Source organism: Melospiza georgiana, chromosome 23 (genome assembly GCF_028018845.1).
Source record: "Melospiza georgiana isolate bMelGeo1 chromosome 23, bMelGeo1.pri, whole genome shotgun sequence".
Taxonomy (NCBI): Eukaryota; Metazoa; Chordata; class Aves; order Passeriformes; family Passerellidae; genus Melospiza; species Melospiza georgiana.
The window spans coordinates 5912475-5933437 of record NC_080452.1 but is presented as its reverse complement, the minus strand read 5'-3'; the positions used below and the strand labels follow the sequence as shown (position 1 = coordinate 5933437).

General features: G+C 55.5%; 1 protein-coding gene across 5 annotated transcripts in view; it reads right to left on the bottom strand.

Annotated features, from left to right (window-relative positions):
• Positions 1–16541, bottom strand: part of KCNC4 (potassium voltage-gated channel subfamily C member 4) — a 29621-nt gene extending 13080 nt beyond the window's left edge. For 2 of the 5 annotated variants that reach the window (XR_009115516.1, XM_058039599.1), the window contains exons 1-4: positions 16163–16538; positions 13697–14443; positions 7570–8506; positions 4276–4461 (exon numbers count right to left, since the gene is read on the bottom strand). Coding sequence is in view for 4 of the 5 variants with exons in the window: in XM_058039599.1 (XP_057895582.1) it covers positions 4276–4461; positions 7570–8506; positions 13697–14443; positions 16163–16336 (2044 nt within the window). In the remaining variant the exon portion in view is untranslated. Of the gene's footprint in view, positions 1–4275; positions 4462–7569; positions 8507–13696; positions 14444–15280; positions 15558–16162 lie in introns of those variants that run through there. The other 3 variants (XM_058039597.1, XM_058039598.1, XM_058039600.1) reach the window with 2 other exon arrangements.
• Between the last annotated feature and the right edge of the window lie 4422 nt (positions 16542–20963).

The following is a 20963-nucleotide window of genomic DNA, read 5'->3' as shown; positions in this document are numbered from 1 at the left end:
CACCCTCACCAGTCTCACTGGCTGGACTCACCCTGCCTCCATGTCCCTCCACCCAAACAGAGGACAGGGCTCTTGTGCCAAGGCAGGTGTCTGAGCCAGCAGGACACTTTTTTGGGAAGTGCTGGGAAGGACCCCAGTGCTGAGGGGACATAAAGGCTCTGAAGCCATCCCTGGCAGCCAGGGAACAGAGCAACACCACTGCAGGCAGCCACAGGAGCAAAAACACATTCCACACAGGAATCCACAGCCCAATCTGCTCCAGGCTCAGGTCCAAGGGCAGGAGCAGCTCCTCTCTGAGCTGCCCCAACAAGACCAACCCAGAGTTGGGGTTAAACCACGATGGATGCTGAGATCTGCAGCTCATTCCCAAAGCAGCTCCCTCCCCTGATTTCCACAGCTTGCACAGACACCAGTACCTGTCCCAGGATCTGACAGATGGCCATCTGAGAGTCGGGCTCAGAACCAAGCTCATCTCAATTTGCAGAGCTGCCAACATCCCAGTACCAGAACAAACAGCCTCAGCAGGAGATAAATCAGGACCCAGGCAAGAGGAGCCTCTGCGGCTCCCAAGGGATTTTGGCTAGAGGCTGCTTCACCCCCTGGTCACCTCTGGCCATCTCTGGTCACCTCTGGTCATCTTTGGTCACCCCCGGACACCTCTACTGATCTCTGGGCATTTCTGGTCACCTCTGGTCATCTCTGGCCATCTCTGGTCACCTCTGGTCACCTCTGGTCATCTCTGGCCATCTCTGGTCACCTCTGGCCATCTCTGGTCACCTCTGGTCATCTTTGGTCACCCCTGGACACCTCTGCTGATCTCTGGCCATTTCTGGTCACCTCTGGCCATCTTTGGCCATCTCTGGTCACCTCTGGTCATGTCTGGTCATCTCTGGCCATCTCTGGCCATCTCTGGTCACCTCTGGTCACCTCTGGTCATGTCTGGCCATCTCTGGTCATCTCTGGTCATCTCTGGTCACCTCTGGACACCTCTGGTCACCTCTGGACACCTCTGGTCATCTCTGGTCACCCAAGACCAGTCCTGACCTCCCAGGACAGTCTCCCACCATCTGTCCCACAGCCCAAGCAGGACAGGGGCACTGAGGTTCCCCTCAAAAAGGTCTCAATAATTTCTGGAGTTCCTCTGGACCCAGATCCAGCCTTCTCCAGCTGCAGCACCATTCCAGCAACATGGGAATGAGTGACCCATGCACAGCTCCTGTTTGGAAGTGTGAAAGGCACTCTGAAATTTGCAGGGGAGACCCCAGAACACCCCAAGAAGCATCACTACAGTGCCCTTTCAAAGAGCTGCTGTGCCACCACACAAGGACAGAAATCTCCTGGTCTCCTGTGATGGGATTTGAGAGTGAGTGAAAGCAGCTCTGGATCCTCAACTCTCAGAGCTGCTCCACTTCTCCTGGCTTCAGCGGGACCAGATTCAAATGCCTCAGCTGAAGCCTGGCTCCAGCATTTGCTGAGGAGGAAAATCAGCTCTGGTTTCATCTGTCTCCTCCATCCCTCCAGCTCAGCATTCCCCCTCCCAGTCTGGAGTGGGACTAAACCTCTCTCCCCTCTCCACATTCACAGGAAAAGGCACTTCCAGGGAAAAAACATCAGGCATTTCAAGCAGATATTTGATGGCACCCCAAGGATGAGCAGAGCTGTTCCTCTCTGTCCTCTTTATGAGGCTGAGCAGCAATGCCAAAGGGAATCCTTGATTTCCCAGGAGGAAACAACCAACTTGCTCCTACTACTGATGAATGTGATTGCACCCAAACACCTCCCTGTGTCCCATCAAAAGGAATAAACCCTTCAAAGCTCCTGGGGAGCAGCTCAGAGATGCAGCACATCATCCCTGCTCCTGCCTGGTCCCAGCTCCCTGTGAGCAACGGGCAGCACTTGGTTCCAGGGAGGGAGAAGTAGGTCAGCTCTGCAACTACAGCATCCCACACCAGCCTGGACACACAAAACCCTGCACAACTGGGAACCTGAGCTGTGCCCTAAGAGTTATCCCAGAAATCCAGGGTGCAGAAGGGTTTTGGGACTGGAGTTACCCTCTCTAGGGCTGGAGTGCTGAGGGATGGGCAAAGGAGCAGAGAACTCTGAGACTAGGTTGAAGATGATTTCGTTTTGTCATGGGAAAAAGAGTTTTGTGTTTTCCTGATTCATCTCCCCGTCAGTTTCCCATGGAAAACCTCAACACATAGCACAGCTCCTGTTCCAAGCCCAGAGGAGCCTTTCTGGCAGCCCAGAGCTGCCCTAAGAGTCATCCCAGCAATCCAGGGTGTAGCTGGGTTTGGGGGCTCTGGATTTATCCTCTCTGGGGCTGAAGTGCTGAGGGATGGGCAAAGGAGCAGAGAACTCTGATGCCGCTGTTGGGGAAGATGAAACAGGAAAGCCTTATAAATATGATTGTCTGGCAAAAGATTTTGAGAATATAGAAACGATAAGCGAAATTGAAATGTAAGCAAGCTTTGAGATACCTCAGTTACTGAACAACTGGAAAACAATGGTGTGGCCAGCTGAAGGTGATCCCCTTTTGATGGAACAACACCCTCTGCTTGCAGACAGGCCCAAGGGTCAGAGCAGACCCTACAGCTTGGCAACAGGGGCCCAAAGAGGAGTTTTTAGGGTTTAAAATGTAACACAGTGTGGTAATGTAATGATATGTAATGATTCTTATAGGCTGTATGTAAATGCTATAGGATTTGTATCTTGTACTAGATTGGTTAGTGAGAATCAGAATATTCAACACAGAAAATTATTTATTGTATTGTAACGGGAACCTCACTCTCTTACTCTCTTATCCTCTCTTTTACTCTCTCATCCTCTTTACCACTCTCTTGCTTTCTCTCTCTTTACCTCTCTCTCCCTCTTTTGGGCCTGGCAGCTCCCAGCAGGGCCCTGCACCCAGGCCCTTTGCAATAACCCACAAGTTCCCAGCCCTGGCTGCAGAGATCTCTCATCTCTGTCCATCCCCACCATCCTACCCCCCGACGCTCCTACAGACCAGGTTGAAATAGATTTTGTTTTGTCATGGGAAGAAGAGTTTTGTGTTTTCCTGACTCATCTCCCCCTCAGTTTCCTATGGAAAACCTCAACACTTAGCACAGCTCCTGTTCCAAGCCCAGAGGAGCCTTTCTGGCAGCCCAGAGCTGCTGGCAAGGCAGCGCTGACACATCTCAGCTCCCCACGCTCGAACCCACCAAAAGCCACCACAGGAGAGAGCAGGGGAAAAGAGTCTGGGTTTTTTTTTTTCCTACTGAAAACCTTTTGGTCACCTTCAGTCACAACCTCACCGTGTCCCCAGGCAAGATGTCCCACACACACCATCCAGAAATGAGGGGTTGAAACCCAGGGAGAAGAGCTGCAGGGGGAGAGGTTGGAGCACTGTGCACCCAAGGAGGGCAGAGCAGCCAGCATTGGGTCACAGACCCCAAAGGGGAATCACAGATCTCAAATGGGAGTCACAGACCCCAAATGGGAGTTACAGACCTCAAATGGGAGTTACAGAACTCAAATGGGAGTCACAGACCCCAAATGAGAGTCACGGATCCCAAATGGGAGTCACATATCCTAGATGGGAGTCACAGACCCCAAATGGGGGTCACAGACCTCCAATGGGAGTCATAGACCCCAAATGGGAGTCACAGACCCCAAATGGGGGTCACAGACCCCAAATGGGGGTCACAGGCCCCAAATGGGGGTCACAGACCTCCAGTGGGAGTTATAGACCCCAAATGAGAGTCACAGACCTCAAACAGGGGTCACAGACCCCAAATGAAGGTCACAGATCTCAACTAAGAGTCACAGATCCCAAACAGGAGTCACAGACCTCAAATGGGAGTCACAGACCCCAAATGGAGGTCACAGACCCCAAATGGGAGTCATAGACCCCAAAGAGGAGTCACAGACCCCAAATGGGAGTCACAGAGCCCAAATGGAGGTCACAGACCCCAAATGGGAGTCATATACCCCAAAGAGGAGTCACAGACCCCAAATGGGAGTCACAGAGCCCAAATGGAGGTCACAGACCCCAAACAGGGGTCACTGGGGAGGAGAACACTGGGGAGGAGAACACAAAATGTGGAGCCAGCATGGAGAGATGTGTTGGGTGGAGGTGAAGCAGATGGGCAGGAAGATGTGGGTTTGGGGTGCAGAGGACAGCCAGGCAGGTGGATGGAGATGAACCAGTCTTGGGTCAGCCCAACAAACCTACACTCAACCTCCACGTGTCCCTCCCCATGCAAGTCCTGCTCGCACCTCCAGCCGTTTTACCTTTCTGGATGCCTCCATCTGCTGCACAGGAGAAGTCCCCCGTGGCCAGCAGGAAGCACGTGGAGGATTTCTTGTTCTTGTCGCGGGTGCTGGAGCGCCGCATCGGCCGCTGCTCCTCGTCCATGGGGGACAGCGGCTGCTCCTCGTCCGACAGCACCACGTTGGCCTCCCCGTTCTGCTTGGAGTCTGCAGGGAGGGAAGGAGGTGCCACAGAGCCATCAGCAGCTGGCAAACTGTGAGAGTCTGTCTGAATTTTCCCTCATTTGCCTCACCATCGTCATTTGGGGACCACTGAAGAGAAGACCCCCCCCGCTGTTGCAGACATATTTTATGAAAAATCCTTTCCTTAGGATTTTTCCTCCTGAGAAGCTGAAAGGCCTCAGGAACAAAATGTCAACAATGATTATCTGCTGCTGTGGAATGCAACAGGTGCATCTGTGATTGGCCCATGTTGGTTGTTTCTAATTAATGGCCAATCACAGTCAGCTCGCTCAGACTCTTTGTCTGAGCCACAAGCCTTTGTTATCATTCCTTCTTTTTCTACTCTTAGCCAGCCTTCTGATGAAATCCTTTCTTCTATTCTTTTAGTACAGTTTTAATATAATATATATCATCAAATAATAAATCAAGCCTGCTGAAACATGGAGTCAGATCCTCATCTCTTCCCTCAACCTGAGACCCCTGTGAACACGGTCACAACCCCTGTCCTCTTTGTAGGAGAAAGTCACATACACCACAGGCCCGAGACCTGAGCACAGTGCTGCCTATTGTTCACAGGTGTTGTTTGCTGTGTGCTACACTGAGCCCAGTGAGAATAAGAAGGGGGCACCAAGGCCTTTGTGCAACAACAGCCTGGGAAGCTGTCCCACCTCTCGGCCTGGCTGAACTTCTCCTGAGTTTCAGGTGATCCCCCCACAGAAGACCCTCACCTGTTTTACAACCGCCATGACAGACAGACTGAGATGTAAGAAGCTTCTCCATCAAGGACTGAGACATGGAACCCCCATGTGAAAAGGTCCCTCTGCTCCTTCCAAGGACTGGGACTGAAACCCCCAACCCAGGGGAGGTATAAGGGGGAAGCAAGCTGACCAAAGCGAGATGTTTGCCTGCAGGCTGTGACCACTGGACCAAGAAAACAATGGCTCTCATTTACTGCTGAGAGCATGGACTACCTGTTACATCTATTCCTTATTGTATCTGTTTCCCCCTCCTTCACAATTTCCAATAGAGTTATCATAATAAAAACCTCTGAGTTAGCTAGAGATTTTGAGATCTCCCCGACAAAACAGGCGGATCCTTGACTGGACCAAAGGACTTCATCTCTATGTTTGGTAGCTATATCCCTCTCTCTCTCTCTCTCTTTCTCTCTCTTTTCTCTCTCTTTCTCTTATTTTCCTCTCCCTTAATCCCTCTATCACTGTGATAGAGTCTGTGGCTGTGGCCATTCAATAAAGGTGCATTTGTTTTGATTATCACTGCAAACCCCCTGTGCCGTGTCGGGGTTCTTTTTGCACCCTGAGATCAATCCACAAACCATCATGAACTCCGTTGGTAAGGACGGATCGTGACACAAACCCACAGCACAAACTGCTCAGGGTGGCCAGGAGGGGCTGGTCAGAGCGTGCAAGAAGCAGAAGAGCAGGCTGCAGGTGGCCCAAAGCAACACCAGCCAGTTCAGCTGCTGATTTCACCTGGACACACTCATTTAGCACAGCCAGGGGAGCAGGACTGTCACAGACATCTTTTATGAAAAATCCTTTCCTTAGGATTTTTCCTCCTGAGAAGCTGAGAGGCCTCAGGGACAAAATGTAAGCAATGGTTATCTGCTGCTGTGGAATGCAACAGGTGGGTCTGTGATTGGTCTCATGTGGGTGTTTGTAATTAATGGCCAATCACAGTCAGCTGGCTCGGACTCTCTGTCCAAGACAGAAGCTTTTGTTATCATTCTTTCTTTTTCTATTCTTAGCTAGCCTTCTGATTAAATCCTTTCTTCTATTCTTTAGTATAGTTTCAATGTAATATATATCATAAAATAATAACTCAAGCCTGCTGAAACATGGAATCAGATCCTCGTCTCTTCCCTCTTCCTCAGACCCCTGTGAACACGGTCAAACAGGACAAACACAGATATGATTCCAAGCAGCTCCAGTCCTGCTGAGGGTTATAAAACCTGCTGGGGATGAAACACCCCAGGTTTTGTGAGATCCACCCACCCTAATTGGAGGGAATTAGCTCTCCAAAATTCACACTGCTGAGGAGCGGGCTGCTCGGGGTGGTGGGAAGTGCTAATTTATGTCCCCTGGCTCCCTGGTTCCTTGGCTGAGAGGATGCTCTGCCACGTGAGGGCCTGGCCTGGGCTCCTGGCTCTGAGTGCTCCCTGCTGCCAGGGCCCCTGGGGCAGATGGGATTCACAGGCATGTGGAAAAAGGAGATTTATAAAAGGAAAGAGCTGTTTGGGGCACCCAGAGCTCCCTGTTTCCTCAGCAGGGAAAGCCCCATCCCTGTTAAACACCGCAGTGTTGGTGCAGGACACAACCCCACCATGGTACCTCCTGTTTCAGACACCCCAGAGGTGCCACTGGCAGCAAACCAAGACAAAGGGGGCAGAGCAGCCACCAGGGCCAGCACTGACTGTGGGGCAGGGCTCACACAGACCCCCAAAGGTAGCCAGGGGATGGTGCCCACAGGTGCCCACGGCTGAGGCTGTGCCTTCTAAGAAAAGGATCACCAAACCTCTAAACTTTAGCCCAGTGCATGAGACAAAAAAAAGAGAGCAATGTCCAGGGACTGGTTTTGCTCAGGATTTGGAGCAGCAGCACAGGGATTCTGTCTATCAGCAGATGAATGAGGAGGTGGGGTCAAGCCCCGGGGAATGTCCCTGGATTTATAAATTTTGGTGAAAGTTACCCTGATTTATGGTGGGAGAAAGCAAAGGAAAAATCTGTGCCAAGGGCATGACCAGACTAACATGAGAGGAGGGCGAGTGGCCTTACCTCTGTCACTGTGAGGGAGGGGTGGGTTAGGCAGGGACACCTTGAAAGCCACCTCAGCGGCTTGATCTGTGCCATCAGGAGGGAAGGATATGGATTTTGGGAAAGCAGGTAGCCTTTTCCCCCTGCTTGGATGGGAGATTCAACCTGCAGTGTCCTGCTCCACCAGCATGGCCCCCAACACCCTTACAACTGAGGGGCCCCACCCAGAGCTGGGACACAGGGGATGGTGCAGGACCAAACAAACTGCCCTGAGAGCTCCCGGAGGTCTCCCCCTCCCTCAGCCCCACTTTTGGGGTCTCACCTGACCGTTTCCTCTCAGTCACCCCCTCCTCCACTGCCAGTGGGCATGTGTCGCTCTGGGTGCTGTTCCGGGGCGAATTCTCCTCAGATTTGCCGTAGGTGGGTGAGTCCAGCTGGGCTGGACGGGGTATATGCTTTTTCTTCTTCTTTGGCAGCTTCTGCTTGGCCATGGCCAAGGAATAATACATCCCAAAGTTATTGACGATGACGGGCACGGGCATGGCGATGGTCAGCACCCCAGCCAGCGCGCACAGGGCGCCCACCACCATCCCTGACCAGGTCTTGGGGTACATGTCACCATAGCCCAGGGTGGTCATGGTGACCACGGCCCACCAGAAGCCGATGGGGATGTTCTTAAAGTGAGTGTGGTCGTTCCCGGTGGGGTCGGACGTCTTGGCTCCGATCCGCTCGGCGTAGTAGATCATGGTGGCGAAAATCAAGACCCCCAAGGCGAGGAAGATGATGAGGAGCAGGAATTCGTTGGTGCTGGCCCGCAGAGTGTGGCCCAGCACGCGCAGACCCACAAAGTGCCGCGTCAGCTTGAAGATCCGCAGGATGCGCACGAAGCGAACGACCCGCAGGAAACCCAGCACGTCCCGGGCAGCCTTGGAGGACAGGCCACTGAGACCCACCTCCAGGTAGAAGGGCAAGATGGCCACGAAGTCAATGATGTTGAGCAGGTTTTTAATGAAGAGAAGCTTGTCTGGGCAGCAGATGATGCGAACCAGGAACTCGAGGGTGAACCACAGCACGCAGACCCCTTCGATGTAGGTGAGGATGGGCTCCGTCTCCACCTTGTGGGTCAGCAGCACCGTGGTGGTGTTGCCCACCACCAGGGTCTCCGTCACGTTGACGTTGATGTTGAAGGCCTCGTGTGTCTCCAGGCAGAAGGTTGTGATGGAGACCAGGATGAAGAAAAGCGAGGCAAAAGCAACCACCTGTGAAAGTCAAAGTTACACGGGCTGTGAGCTGATGTGGGGCAGCCTGTTCTGTCTGTAGGAGATCAAAACACTCCAGATGCTGCCACCCACTGCCCCAAGACCAAGGGTGGAGAATGAGGAGGGATCCCTGGACCTCTCCCATGGATTGACAGCAAACCTCAGTGCCTGGGGCCATCAGTCCAGGACCTTCTCCAAGTGCTCTAACCAGTGCAGGAGAAGGTGTGCTGGGCTCCCCAGCTGTGCAGTGGTGGGGATGAGGAGGAACTGGGACAGTCTGGGACTGGAGCAATCTTCCGATGGGAACAGACATGAAAATGGAATTTTGACAGGACAAATTCAATGGGCTTTCCCCCTCATTCATCACAAACCCCTCCAGATGCCAGGTTCACACTGTTCACAGCCATGAGCTTTGGGGTCTGGATGTGTCAGAGACATCATTCACCCCCTCCCTGAGGGTCAGTGGTGGGTGATGTGCCCACCACAGAAGGTACAGGACCAGGGGAGGAGCAGGCAGAGCTCAGCCTCCTGCTGCTAACTGCACCTGGTGACATCCAAATGTTCCCATTTCTCCGCTCTGCCCAAGCAGGGAGATCATTGTCCGCTCCATGTCACCTCCTCCTCCCTTCTCCTCACCATGGATGTGAGCAAGGAGGGGCCAGCAGCACGCACTGGAAGTCACAGGCTGTGTCACAAAGTTCCCCCTTGTGCTCCCATCAATCCTGCTCAGCTCCCTCCCTCCCTCACAGCGAGCCCATTACCTGGAGCATGTTTCCAAAAGCCACCCCCCAAAAAAACCCCAGCTTTGTCACCATGATATTTTATAAAATATCCTTTTGCCAGGATATTTTCTCCTGAGAAGCTGACAAGCTTCACCTTCTCCATGTTTTGCTGCTTTGGAATGTGATCTGGAGAATTGTTTACCATGCATGCGAAATCGTTTTTACTTGATGACCAACGACAGCCACCTGTGTTGAGGCTGTGAGCAGCCACAAGATTTTATTATCATTCTTTTTCATTCCTTGCTAGCCTTCTGATGAAATCCTTTCTTTAGTACAGTTATAATATATCATTTTCTTTTAATGTAATATATATCATAAAATAATAGATCTGAAACATGGAGTCAAGATTCTCATCTCTTCCCTTGTCCCTGTGAATATCACCACACAGCTTCAGAGCAGAAAAACTCTTGTTCCACCTCCCTGCAGCACTAAACTCCGGTGATTTCAGCTTCCCCAGAGCAGGTCCTGCTGCAGCCCCTGTGCTGGACGTGACCTTTTGCTGTCAGAGCCACCCAAGCGGCCGCTGCTGGCGGAGCAGCACCGTGAGGCTGCTCCAGGCACAGCCCGGATCCTCGGCTGGAGTGAATCAGCAGCAGAGACAGTCTGAGTCACGCTGGAGGAATACCCGACCCCCGGGTGCCCTGCGGCAGCCCCGAGCCTGCCTGGAGTGTCCTTAGGGCTGTCCCCAAGGGCAGAGCCACATGGGGCCACCACGGACATCACCAGCCCTGCAGGAGTTGGGTGTGAAGTTTAAATCTGGTGTTAAATAACGAAGAAACCTCTGGAAGATGGTTTTCCTGCCCCACTGAGAGACACCTGCTCGGGGATGCAGTGAGATGCTCTCACCTCTCAGTCAGACCCCTCTGGGCTGTGCATGGGGATTCGGCTCTGAGGGCTGACCTGTCGTGTCCAACAAACAAATCCAACACAATTGGGATCTTAAAGCAAGGCCAGCTTAAGCAGACAAGTGTCTCTACACTGTGGTGGCACAGCCAAAATAATCCGCTTTTCAGCTGAGGGCTGAGTCACGTTCCTGAGCTTCCCTGTATGGGGGATCTTGGGAAAACCTGAAGAGTAAGAATTTAGACTTAAAGCAAAGTAGAAAGGAAAAAAAAAAATCACCCAGGAAGGGAGGGAGACCATGCAAATACTTGAGTAATGAAGCAGGCCTGCTGCTGGGTGTGAGGTGAGACCTGATTTAGCCCAAGGAGCAAAATCAGCCTTTAAAAATAGAAGTTGGGTTCACAGCCAGTGCCAACCATTGTGTCCCCCCAGAGTGCTGCTCCAGTTCTGTGTCTGACCCAAGACATCTCACCTCAGCCTCAGTGTCTGCTCCAAACTCAAGTCCTTTTCCAAAACTGTATTTAAAATAAAATAAAATCAATGTATAAACCCAGTACTACTAATACACACCAAACAGGTCCTCCAGAACCTGCTGATGTTCTACACAACATTGACCTGCACTCAACAGCTTGCCATAGGTGTCACCAAAAATCCATGACCCTACAGAGGGTCACCAGCCTGAAAGTCCCCATGAAAGTGAGGTCAGGAGTCTCCAAGTTGGGCTGCAAAGGGTAAAAACAACCAGGAGCTGCACGTAAGGAGAGTTTGGACGTGGAGGTAAAATCCCAGCCAGGGCAGTTCCCCATGGGGAGGAGAAGTGTAAAGCTCCAGCTGGGACAGTGGCTGCACCAGGGACCAAACATTCCCAGAGTGAGGAGCCAGGGACCCCATGGCCATCGATGGTGCACAGAGGAGAGGCTAAAACATGGGAGAGATTTCCAACCACACGCTCACAGTGCTGCCAGCTCAGGAGGAGAAGTGCTGGAGGGTGGGAAAGATGGAAATAACGAGGAGCCAACTGAGTCAGGGCCCGAGGGGCTGCTCCGTGGAGAGGGGGAGCGATGACCAACGGAGAAATTCAGCTCTGGAGGCTCTTAGTCACGGCTGCCACACAGAGAGGGACAGTGTACATGAACAGCCTGGGACTGCTTCTTCCCAAGGTTTGGCAACCTGCTGTCCAGCTGCTCCAGTACATTCCTGCAGCCAGAAGCACCTCTGAGGCTCTGGCAAGAAAGGGGGAGACCCCAAAATGGGGTATCAAAGACATCCCAACCACTGCTAACCTCACCCACCACCAAAGCCAGGGCAGCAGCAGGAATGTTGTACCCACACAAATCCCACAGCATCCTGGTGCTGGATGGTGGCTCCAGCCAGGAGCTGGGTGCACTCAGGAATTTGGGCTGGTTGCATTGCTCTGTGCCTCAGTTTCCCCTCTTGCCAGAGCAGTTCCCCTAAGCTGTGGTAAAACTACATCGGTATTTTTTCCTGTTGCCTCTGGAAGTTGATCGTTCCCATGGCACTGCTGAGCTGAACATTTATGTAGAGCAGTGAGAAGGAAGCAGGGAGATCCCAGCACAAACTGGTCCCACTCCAGCCCCAGCTGGGCCTCAATCACCACCATCTCTGCTCCCTCCAGCACATTCCTCCTGCTAAAGCCTTTCCAGGATCAGCTCAGCACTCAGGAAAAGCAGAACCAAATGACACCAAAGGGAAAAAAAAGGAGTTGAATTATTGTGCCTGGGTTTATTTTTAATTTTGTTTAATTTTTTATTTGGAGCTTTACACCACTCAGAGCATCTCTCTGAGGTGAAGAGCCCTCAGAGATGGGCAGAGGTGGGGGTACCCTTTTAAAATGGGTTCAGCTCTTGCTGCCCAAGCATTCTCTGCATGTGTGTGTGTTGCTCTAACATTTGCTGCAAAAACACCTCCTTGCCAAACTGACCCCTGCCCCGCGTGCTGCTCGTGGGTGTGAAATGCCTGCAGAATTTCTTACCATTGATGGAGTTTTTTTACACCTCTAAATGCATCCAGAATTCATCTCCATCCCAACTGCCTGCCTGGGTGTGTGTGGCAGATTTATCAGCTGGGCGTGCCAGGGGCTGGGTGGGTATTGGGGGGTCGGGGCAGAGCTTTGGGGATGATCTACGAGGAGCTGGGAGAGGAGACACATGCGCAGAGCAGCGCCTGAACACGGGCTGGGAGCCTGCAGACACGTTGGGGTTTGGGGGACACGTCCTGGGCACGTTGGTGCATGTGGGGAGGGACAACTTGGGTGCCCAGGGAGGGTGCAAAGGGGTCTGGGTTTTGGGGGACGCATCCTGGGCACCTTGGTGGGGATGGACAGCCTGGGTGCCCAGGGAGGGTCTGGGTTTTGAGGGACATGTCCTGGGCACGTTGGTGCCTGTGGGGAGGGACAGGATGCATGCCCAGGGAGGGTGAGGGTCTGGGTTTTGGGGAACAAGTCCTGGGCATGTCCTGGGCCCATAGAGAAGGACAGCCTGGGTGCCCAGGGAGGGTGCAAAGGGGTCTGGGTTTTGGGGGACATATCCTGGGCACCTTGGTGGGGATGGACAGCCTGGGTGCCCAGGAAGGGTCTGGGTTTTAGGGGACACGTCCTGGGCATGTTGGTGCTCATGGGGAAGGACAGTCTGCATGCCCAGGGAAGGTGGGGAGGGTCTGGGTTTTGTGGGATGTGTCCTGGGCACGTTGGTGCTCATGGGGAGGGACAGCCTGGGTGCCCAGGGAGAATGCAAAGGGGTCTGGGTTTTGGGGAGCACATCCTGGGCATGTTGGTGGCCGTGGGGAGGGACAGCCTGGGTGCACAGGGAGTCCGGGGGGGTCTCTACTGTGTGGAAGAGCTCCGTGTGCACACACACGGTGCCAGGGCCATGTATGGTGAGGGGACTGCAGGACCCTGATGGGGTCTGTGGGGTGTCAGCAGCCCCTGATGGGCTCCATGAGTCACAGGGGTGACCCTGGTGGTGATAGCGGGCAGGGGGTGCAGTGGCACAGGGTGTCCTTTGGGGCTGTGGGCCCTACACGTGAGGAGCATGATGAGGATCCTGACCCCCAGCCCTGACCTCCACTCCACACCTGGGCTGTTCAATGTGGGTTTTGGCATGGTGCAGCCCAGCAGGAGGAACCCAAACATCCTATCTTAGAACATCCTGAAACTCTGCCAGGAGTCAGCCCTGCCAAGGACAATCCCTCATCTCTGAGTGCCCAGGAGGTGCCTGGGGAGCGCTTGAGGGTGCAAAGGGGGCAGGGATTGTGCTTGCCCCAGTTTCAGCCCAGATGTGATGAGTTGGGAGGTGATTGGGAGACAATGGAAGAGGTGTCCTGTAGGATGGGACGTGGCTCATGTACCCCACAGCAGGAGGGGGACAGTTAATGCCGACACTCTGGGTTTTGGGGGACACATCCTCCCAACACTCTGGGTTTTGGGAGGGCCTCACGTAACCCACCAGGAAAGCCAGCCTTGCCCTCAGGGATGGGGAGGTGAAGACACAACCCCAGCACGGCCCCATCCATCCCACCTCCCCTCCGGCGTGTTTCAGGAGCTTACCCTTGCCGCCTTGGACGAGTAGGGATCCTCAAAGAGCGCCCACATCTTGGGCTGCCAGTTCCTGCAGCATCCACCCCCTCCAGCCGCCCCTGCTGCCCCGGGAGGCCTGTCATCCATGCCCAGGCGCTGCAGGGCCATCTCCCTACCCCCTTCCTCTTCAGCCTCCTCTCCAGCAGCCCCTCCGCCAGGCTCGGGACTCTCAAAGATGTCCAGGGCCTCCTCGGCGTCGCGGTGCTGCCGGTAGGTCATCCAGCAGCAGGGCTCCACGTCGGTCTCGTCGATGCCCCAGTAGGTGAGCTCCTCCTCGAAGAGGGGCCCGCAGATGTCCGCGGGGCAGTGCAGCTTCCCCGTGCGGTAGTAGTTGAGCACGTAGGAGAAGATGCCGGGGTGCCGGTCGAAGAAGAACTCGTTGCTTTTGCCATCAAAGTCAAAGTTGCTCTGGGCGTCGGGGTCGGCCAGCCAGGCCAGGCGGGTGCCCGGCAGAGTCCGCAGGGTGCTCTTGTAGGTCTCATGCCGGGTGCCGCCCACGTTGATGGTGATCTTGTCCGACTCTTCCCCTTTGCCCATCTCTTCCTTCAGGCATGTTTTGGAGGGTGGTTTGTTCCCAGACTTGCGTCCACGGTAGGAGGAGACACACACCGAGCTGATCATAGATTTCGGTGGATGGGAGATGCCCACAACGTGCACCCTTCCTCCGGGCGAGGAGCTGGGGCTCGGCCAAGGCGGGAGGGGAGGACGGAGACGGGACTGGGGAGGGGAAAAGGGGGGGCTCAGCCTCGGCTCTGGCCTCGGGGGGAGCCGCGCCGGAGCCGCGCCGGACACCGCAGGCAGCCGGGGGACAGCAGGGGAGGCTGCAACCTCCACCCCCTCCAAAGCCACCCCCCCAAAATAAAACCGCCCTAAACCCGGGGCCAGCCCAGCCCCGCCGGGCAGCAACAAGTGCGGGATGGAGGGGCCAGCAGCGGGCGGGGGGGTGCGGCAGCCGGGGGGATGCGGGCCCGGCCGGGAGGATGCAGGGGAAGGGCTGGGGGGATGCCGAGCCCGGCCGGGCGCTGTGTCCCCCCCTCCGCTCCCGGTACCTGCAGCGCCCGGCGCGGGGGGGCCCCGCCGCCCGCCCCTCCCGCTCCGGCGGCTCCGCGCTCCCTCCGCCCCCCCGGGCCGGGCTCGGCGAGCAGGCGGCGGCCGGGGGGGCTCGGACCCGGTTAGCGGCGGAGAGAGGGGGGGATGGATGCGCCCTCTCCGCCTCCCGCTGTCCCTCCCTGCCCGGGGGTTCACGGCTGGCCGGGCCGGGGGGGCCCTGTTGCGCCCCGGCGGTGCCTCCTCCCCGCGGGGATCAAGGCGAGGGAGGCGGCGGGAGCGGCTGCGGGGCTTTGATAGCGCTGGGAGCTCGCGGTGGGGTTACGGGAACCGCGGACCCCCCGCCCCAGCGCCCAGCCCCGCAGCGCCCAGCCCCGCACCGCTGCCCTCCCTCCCATCCCCACATCCATCCCTCCCCTCCATCCATCCTTCCCTCCATCCCCTCCACCCCCAGCCCATCCCTCCGCCTACCCCCGGCTCCCCCGCACCCCCCGGCACCGGGCTCACCTCCCCGCGGGGCCCGGCGTGCCGCTGAGGGTCTCGGGGGGTCGGTGTCAGCGAGGAGTGAACCCCGGACACCCCAGCTCCTCTTCGCGCCGGAGGGGAAATGCAGCCCAGAGCTGCCTGCGGATCTGGAGCCAGCTCTTGGCAGAGGCTCCCGCAGATCCCATCCCTCCCTGGCTCGCAATGCCTCGCTCACCGAGAGGTCAGCGGAGACCGACCCCGGGGCCGGTGGGGAGCTGGGCGGCTGCACTCGGGGCTGACCCCCCTTCCCTCCCACCGCCCTCCCCGAGCATCTCCCCGCCCTGTTTCTGCTCCTGCGTGCGAGCTGCCCCTTTCCGCAGCGGCTGCCGGGGCTCGGGGTACCAACCACCCCCAGAGCCATCGATTCATCCCCCAAACCCCCATCCCTGGGGGGCTCCGAGCCCCCTGGAACGCTGCTGGTGCTGAGCTCCGGGGCTGGGCAGGGCGTGCGGGGCTGCGGTGCCCCCGGGCCGAGGCCGCCCCCAAGGTGGGGAACTGAGGCTCATCCTGCCAGCGATGTTTACTTCTGCGCTGGCGCTGCTGCACTGAGGGCTGGGGGATGTTTTGGGGTCATAGAAGGGGTGCAAATCCAGCACAGGCCTGGCATTGGGGTGGGGGGGCTCACCCAAGAGGGACAGCACTCAGGAAGGGAGTTTTCGGGGACGTGGAGGGGGGGATGCTGCCTCAGCACCCCTCTCTGCACCTCCCTGTCACCCCACCAGAGCCCCTCCTCACCCCCTGCCCAGGTTTGTCCCCCCTGTTCGTGATGCGCCCCCCAAAATCCATTGAGCACTGGGGCCAGCGGAGAAAACGCTCCACCCCAAAAAACCCACGAGGCGCGAGAGAGCCACGCTGCGATCTTACCACCGAGAGAGCCCCAAGAAAGCTCCAAGTGTGACAGCAACTCCGCAGCTGCCAGGGCCGGCTCCGGAGCGGGTGGAGGCTGCCGAGGCTCCACACCCGAAGCAGCCCGAGCTGCACCCGCGGGAGAGCCGGGAGCCCGAGGGAAAAGCGTGCTGGAAAGATCGAGCCTTGCATCACCGGCCAGGCATCGCAGCTCGGCTCCTGAGCAGGCCAGCAGTGAGGGATGCTGCGACCTGATGCTGATGGTTTATCTGTTTTATCTGCCGACTTTCATCCCGCCAGGAAAAGCTCCGTGCACCCGAGCGCGGCCGCTCCTGGGGTGGGAGGAGGTGGCCAAGCAGACAAATGAGTTGTTTCTGGGGAAGGAAGAGATCTTTTAGCCAGCAACACCCGCCCAAAGCTGTCTGCTCTCTCGAAATATGCCTTCTGATTTTTAATGTCCATGGGAAAGGGAAAAAAAAAAAAAAAAAGGAAAGAAAATAGAGAAGGAGAGAAAATGGAAAGAGCTGGATAAATAAGGGCCTTTTTTGGAGGAGGAAAGAGTCACTTCTTGCCTGCAAGGCATCTGAGATAACATCCAAAGGATGGAATGAAGAGCAGGACCTGGAAGATCTCAAAAAAAAAGAAAAAAAAATAGAGAAAATAGAGAGAGAGAAAGGAGACAAAATAGAAAGATCTGGATAAATAAATAAGGGCCTTTTTGGAGGAGGAAAGAATCACTTTCTGGAGGAAAGAATCATGTCCTGCATGGGACACCCAAGGCTCAAGGCACTGAGACAACATCCAAAGAATGGAATGAAGAGCAGGACCTGGAAGATTTCAGGAAAAAAATAAAAGCAAAAGAAAATAGAGAGAAGGAGAGAAAATGGAGAGAGATGGATAAATAAATAAATGAGGGTCTTTATGGAGCAAGAGTCACTTCTGCAGGGATGTCCTGCACAGCTCAAGGCATCTCAGATAACATCCAAAGGATGGAATGAAGAGCAGGACCTGGAAGATCTTGAAAAAATAAAAAACAAGAAAAAGAAAAAAAAAAAGAAAATAGAGAGAGAAAAGGAGAAAAAACTGGAAAGAGCTGGATAAATATGGGCCCTTTTGAAGCAAGAGTCACTTCTGCAGGGATGTCCTGCAAGGCATCTGAGATAACATCCAAAGAATGGAATGAAGAGCAGGACCTGGAAGATCTCAGAAAAAAAAAAAAAAAAAAAAAAAAAAAGGGAAAAAAAAAAAGAAAATAGAGAGAGAGAAGGAGAGAAAATGGAAAGAGCTGGATAAATAAATAAATAAGGGCCTTTTGGAGCAAGGAGTCACTTTTGCAGGGATGTCCTGCATGGCTCAAGGCGCCTCAGATAACATCCAAAGGATGGAATGAAGGGCAGGACCTGGAAGATCTCCAGGAGCATCAGCTCTAACCTGGAAAGCCCTGGGTGGGTCCTGAGGACATGGGAAGGGCTCTCTGGGTCACCATGGCCCCTTCCCCTGAGCCAGCACAGCACCCTGAGCCTGGCCCAAGGTCCTGCACATCAGGGACAACCCCAGAGGTGGGGAGGGACCAGCAGGAGACAGAGCACGGGATGCTCAGGGGGCTCAATGGCCCCACAGAGGGGTTGGGGACACATTCCTCTGGGACACAGAGAACTCTGTGCCACCTCCTGTGCCCTCCCTGGGCTCTGCTGCTACTTCAGCTGTGTCACAGAATTCGCAGAATTCACAGAATTCACAGAATAACCAGGTTGGAAGAGACCTCAAAGATCATCGAGTCCAGCCCAGCCCCAGCACCTCAACTCAACCCTGGCACCCAGTGCCACATCCAGGCTTTGTTAAACACACCCAGGGATGGGGACTCCACCACCTCCCCGGGCAGAACATTCCAGAACTTCATCACCCTTTCTGTAAAAAAACTTTTGCCTGATATCCAACCTGTATTTGCCTTGGTGCAGCTTGAGGCTGTGACCTCTGGTTCTGTCAGTGCTGCACCAACACCTCCAGATGGTGCCCAAAGACCTTCCCTGCCTCCCCACAGCTGCCCCTGGGTGGGGACAGGTTTGGTTCATGGCCATGGCAGCGTCCCCATGTGTGGTGCCATCCCCAGGGTGGGGATCTCATCTGGGAGCCCTCAAGGTCTCTGTCCATGGAAGGACAGAGGAGGAGGCTGGAGTGCAGCAGTTTAGGGAGAGACAATCCTGTTTGGGTGTAGAAATAGCCAAAGCAACCTCTGCAGGTCCTTCCAGGCCAGAATCTCGTTAATGAAAGATGTGCTGTCCTCAGGAACCCCTGGATGCTCCAAACAAGCTCTCTGCCCTTGTGTTTTTGGTGGGATCCACCTCTGATCTGTGTGTGGTGGCACCCAGGCTGTGATCCCCAAGAAACCTCTCTAGACTCTCTGTTAGAGCTGGATCTTCCCCAAAAAAAGCTGTCACAAGCCATGGACAAGCTCTGTCTCTGCCGGGTGAATTTTTCAGCCACAATTCCTCATTTCAGCAATGCAGGTTACACTGCCAGACTTTGCATCCTCATCCCTGCATGAGCTCAGCCTGGAAGGGGAACTCACAAAATTCCCGGGTGGGGAATGCTCCCCGAATTCCCGGGTGGGAGTGCTCCCCGAATTCCCGGCGTGTCCCTCGCTCTGTCACACGGTGCCACCTCACTCTGTCACACAGTGCCACCCTGCTCTGTCACACGGTGCCACCTCACTCTGTCACACAGTGCCACCTCGCGTCCTGCGCTCCGCTGGAGCCCCGGCAGGCAGAACGCGGGCGCCGGAGCCCGGCGGGGTCTGGCTCGGATCTGGCTCCATCCTCGGCATGGCTGATGCAATTTCGCTCCATAAAAGCAGCTTGGGGCCCGGAGGGGGCTGGGCTGGAGTGGGGACAGCGCTGGGGATGGTCTGGCTGTGGAATGAGCCGGAACGGTGGATGCGGTGGGGCTGTGCCTCAGTTTCCCTGTCTGTAAGCATCGGGGTGTCCTTTTCCTTCCCGAGGTGCCCGGGAATCACAGCAGATGCTGCTGTAGCAGCTCCACCTCGTGTCTGAACCCACCTCGAGCCCGGAGCCTGCTCCAGAATTGTTTTGAGATGGGACATCAAAAATCCACATCCACAGCAGCATCCTTCAGCTCCCAGCAGGCTCTGAAACCTCTCTCCATCACTGTCACAGGGAGTTCAATATTTATGGGGTTTGAAGTTCAATATTTATGGGGGTTTTTAAATAGAATGTATTCGCCTCAAATTCCACGTTTGGGCCCATTTCTGTGTCGTTTTCCCAGCCCCCAAGGGCCAGAATTGCCTTTTCCCGTTTGTTTTTCTCACCTCTTTTCAGGAAGCCTCTGGCACTGGGATTTCCTGGCCCCTCTCAGCCCCTGGGAGCACAGGATGGGCTGAGCTGGGCTGGTTCAGCACGGCAGTGACACCACACGTGTGTCCCACCGAGCTCTTGGCATGGCCCTGAGCTGGGATGGCCATCCCTGCTCCCCCAGTCCTGGGCTGTGCTGGGGTCAGAGCTGCCCCCACTGTCCTGGGCGTCACTGCTGGGGGATTTTACCCCAGAGCTGGGTCCTGGATGTCCTCTGGGACAGGGAGAGCCCTGTGCCACCTCCTGTGCCCTCTCTGGGCACTGCTGCTCCTCCAGCTGTGACAGACACTTACCCCAGTCACAGAACTCACAGAACTCACAGAATTCACTGAATCACTGGGTTGGAAGAGACCTTCAAGATCATCGAGTCCAACCCAGCCCCAGCACCTCAACTCAACCCTGGCACCCAGTGCCACATCCAGGCTTTGTAAACACACCCAGGGACGGTGACTCCACCACCTCCCCGGGCAGAACATTCCAGAACTTTATCACCCTTTCTGTAAAAAACTTTTGCCTGATATCCAGCCTGTATTTGCCTTGGTGCAGCTTGAGGCTGTGACCTCTGGTTCTGTCAGTGCTGCACCAACATCTCCAGATGGTGCCCAAAGACCTTCCCTGCCTCCCCACAGCTGCCCCTGGGTGGGGACAGGTTTGGTTCATGGCCATGGCAGTGTCCCCATGGGTGGTGGCATCCCCAGGGTGGGGATCTCATCTGGATCCATCTCTCCTGATCTCTTCTCTCCTTCCTCATCCTCCCTGAAGAAGCCCTGGAGAAGCCAAAGAAGCCGGAAGGGAAGGGAAGGGAAGGGAAGGGAAGGGAAGGGAAGGGAAGGGAAGGGAAGGGAAGGGAAGGGAAGGGAAGGGAAGGGAAGGGAAGGGAAGGGAAGGGAAGGGAAGGGAAGGGAAGGGAAGGGAAGGGAAGGGAAGGGAAGGGAAGGGAAGGGAAGGGAAGGGAAGGGAAGGGAAGGGAAGGGAAGGGAAGGGAAGGGAAGGGAAGGGAAGGGAAGGGAAGGGGCAGCCCTGCTCCCCATCTAACCTAAGCTAATTCCCAGCAGCTGAAGTCATCTGGGATTGCTGGAAACCCCAGATCCTTCTCCAGCACTCAGGATGAGCCAGCAGCACTGTGAGCAGGGCGTTGTGGAGAGGAGCAGAGCAGTCCCAGTGCCCTGCAAAGCCAAGGTGTGCTGGTTAAACTGGGCCAGGAGGGAAAACAACCCCCACAGGCTCCTGAAGCGCCCACAGACAGCTCGATCTGAGCAAAGCCTTGCAGAGGCTGATGCTGGGTGGAGGAAGGGATGAGGGGAGACAGAAGGACAGTAGGGGGACAGCCAGGGAAGGACAGACCTCAACACCCGTGGGCCCTTTGCTTTCTGTCTCTGCCACCCTAAAACAACCCCAAATCCCACCCAAGAAAGGAAACAGAGGCACGGACGAGACTCGGTGAGGAGACA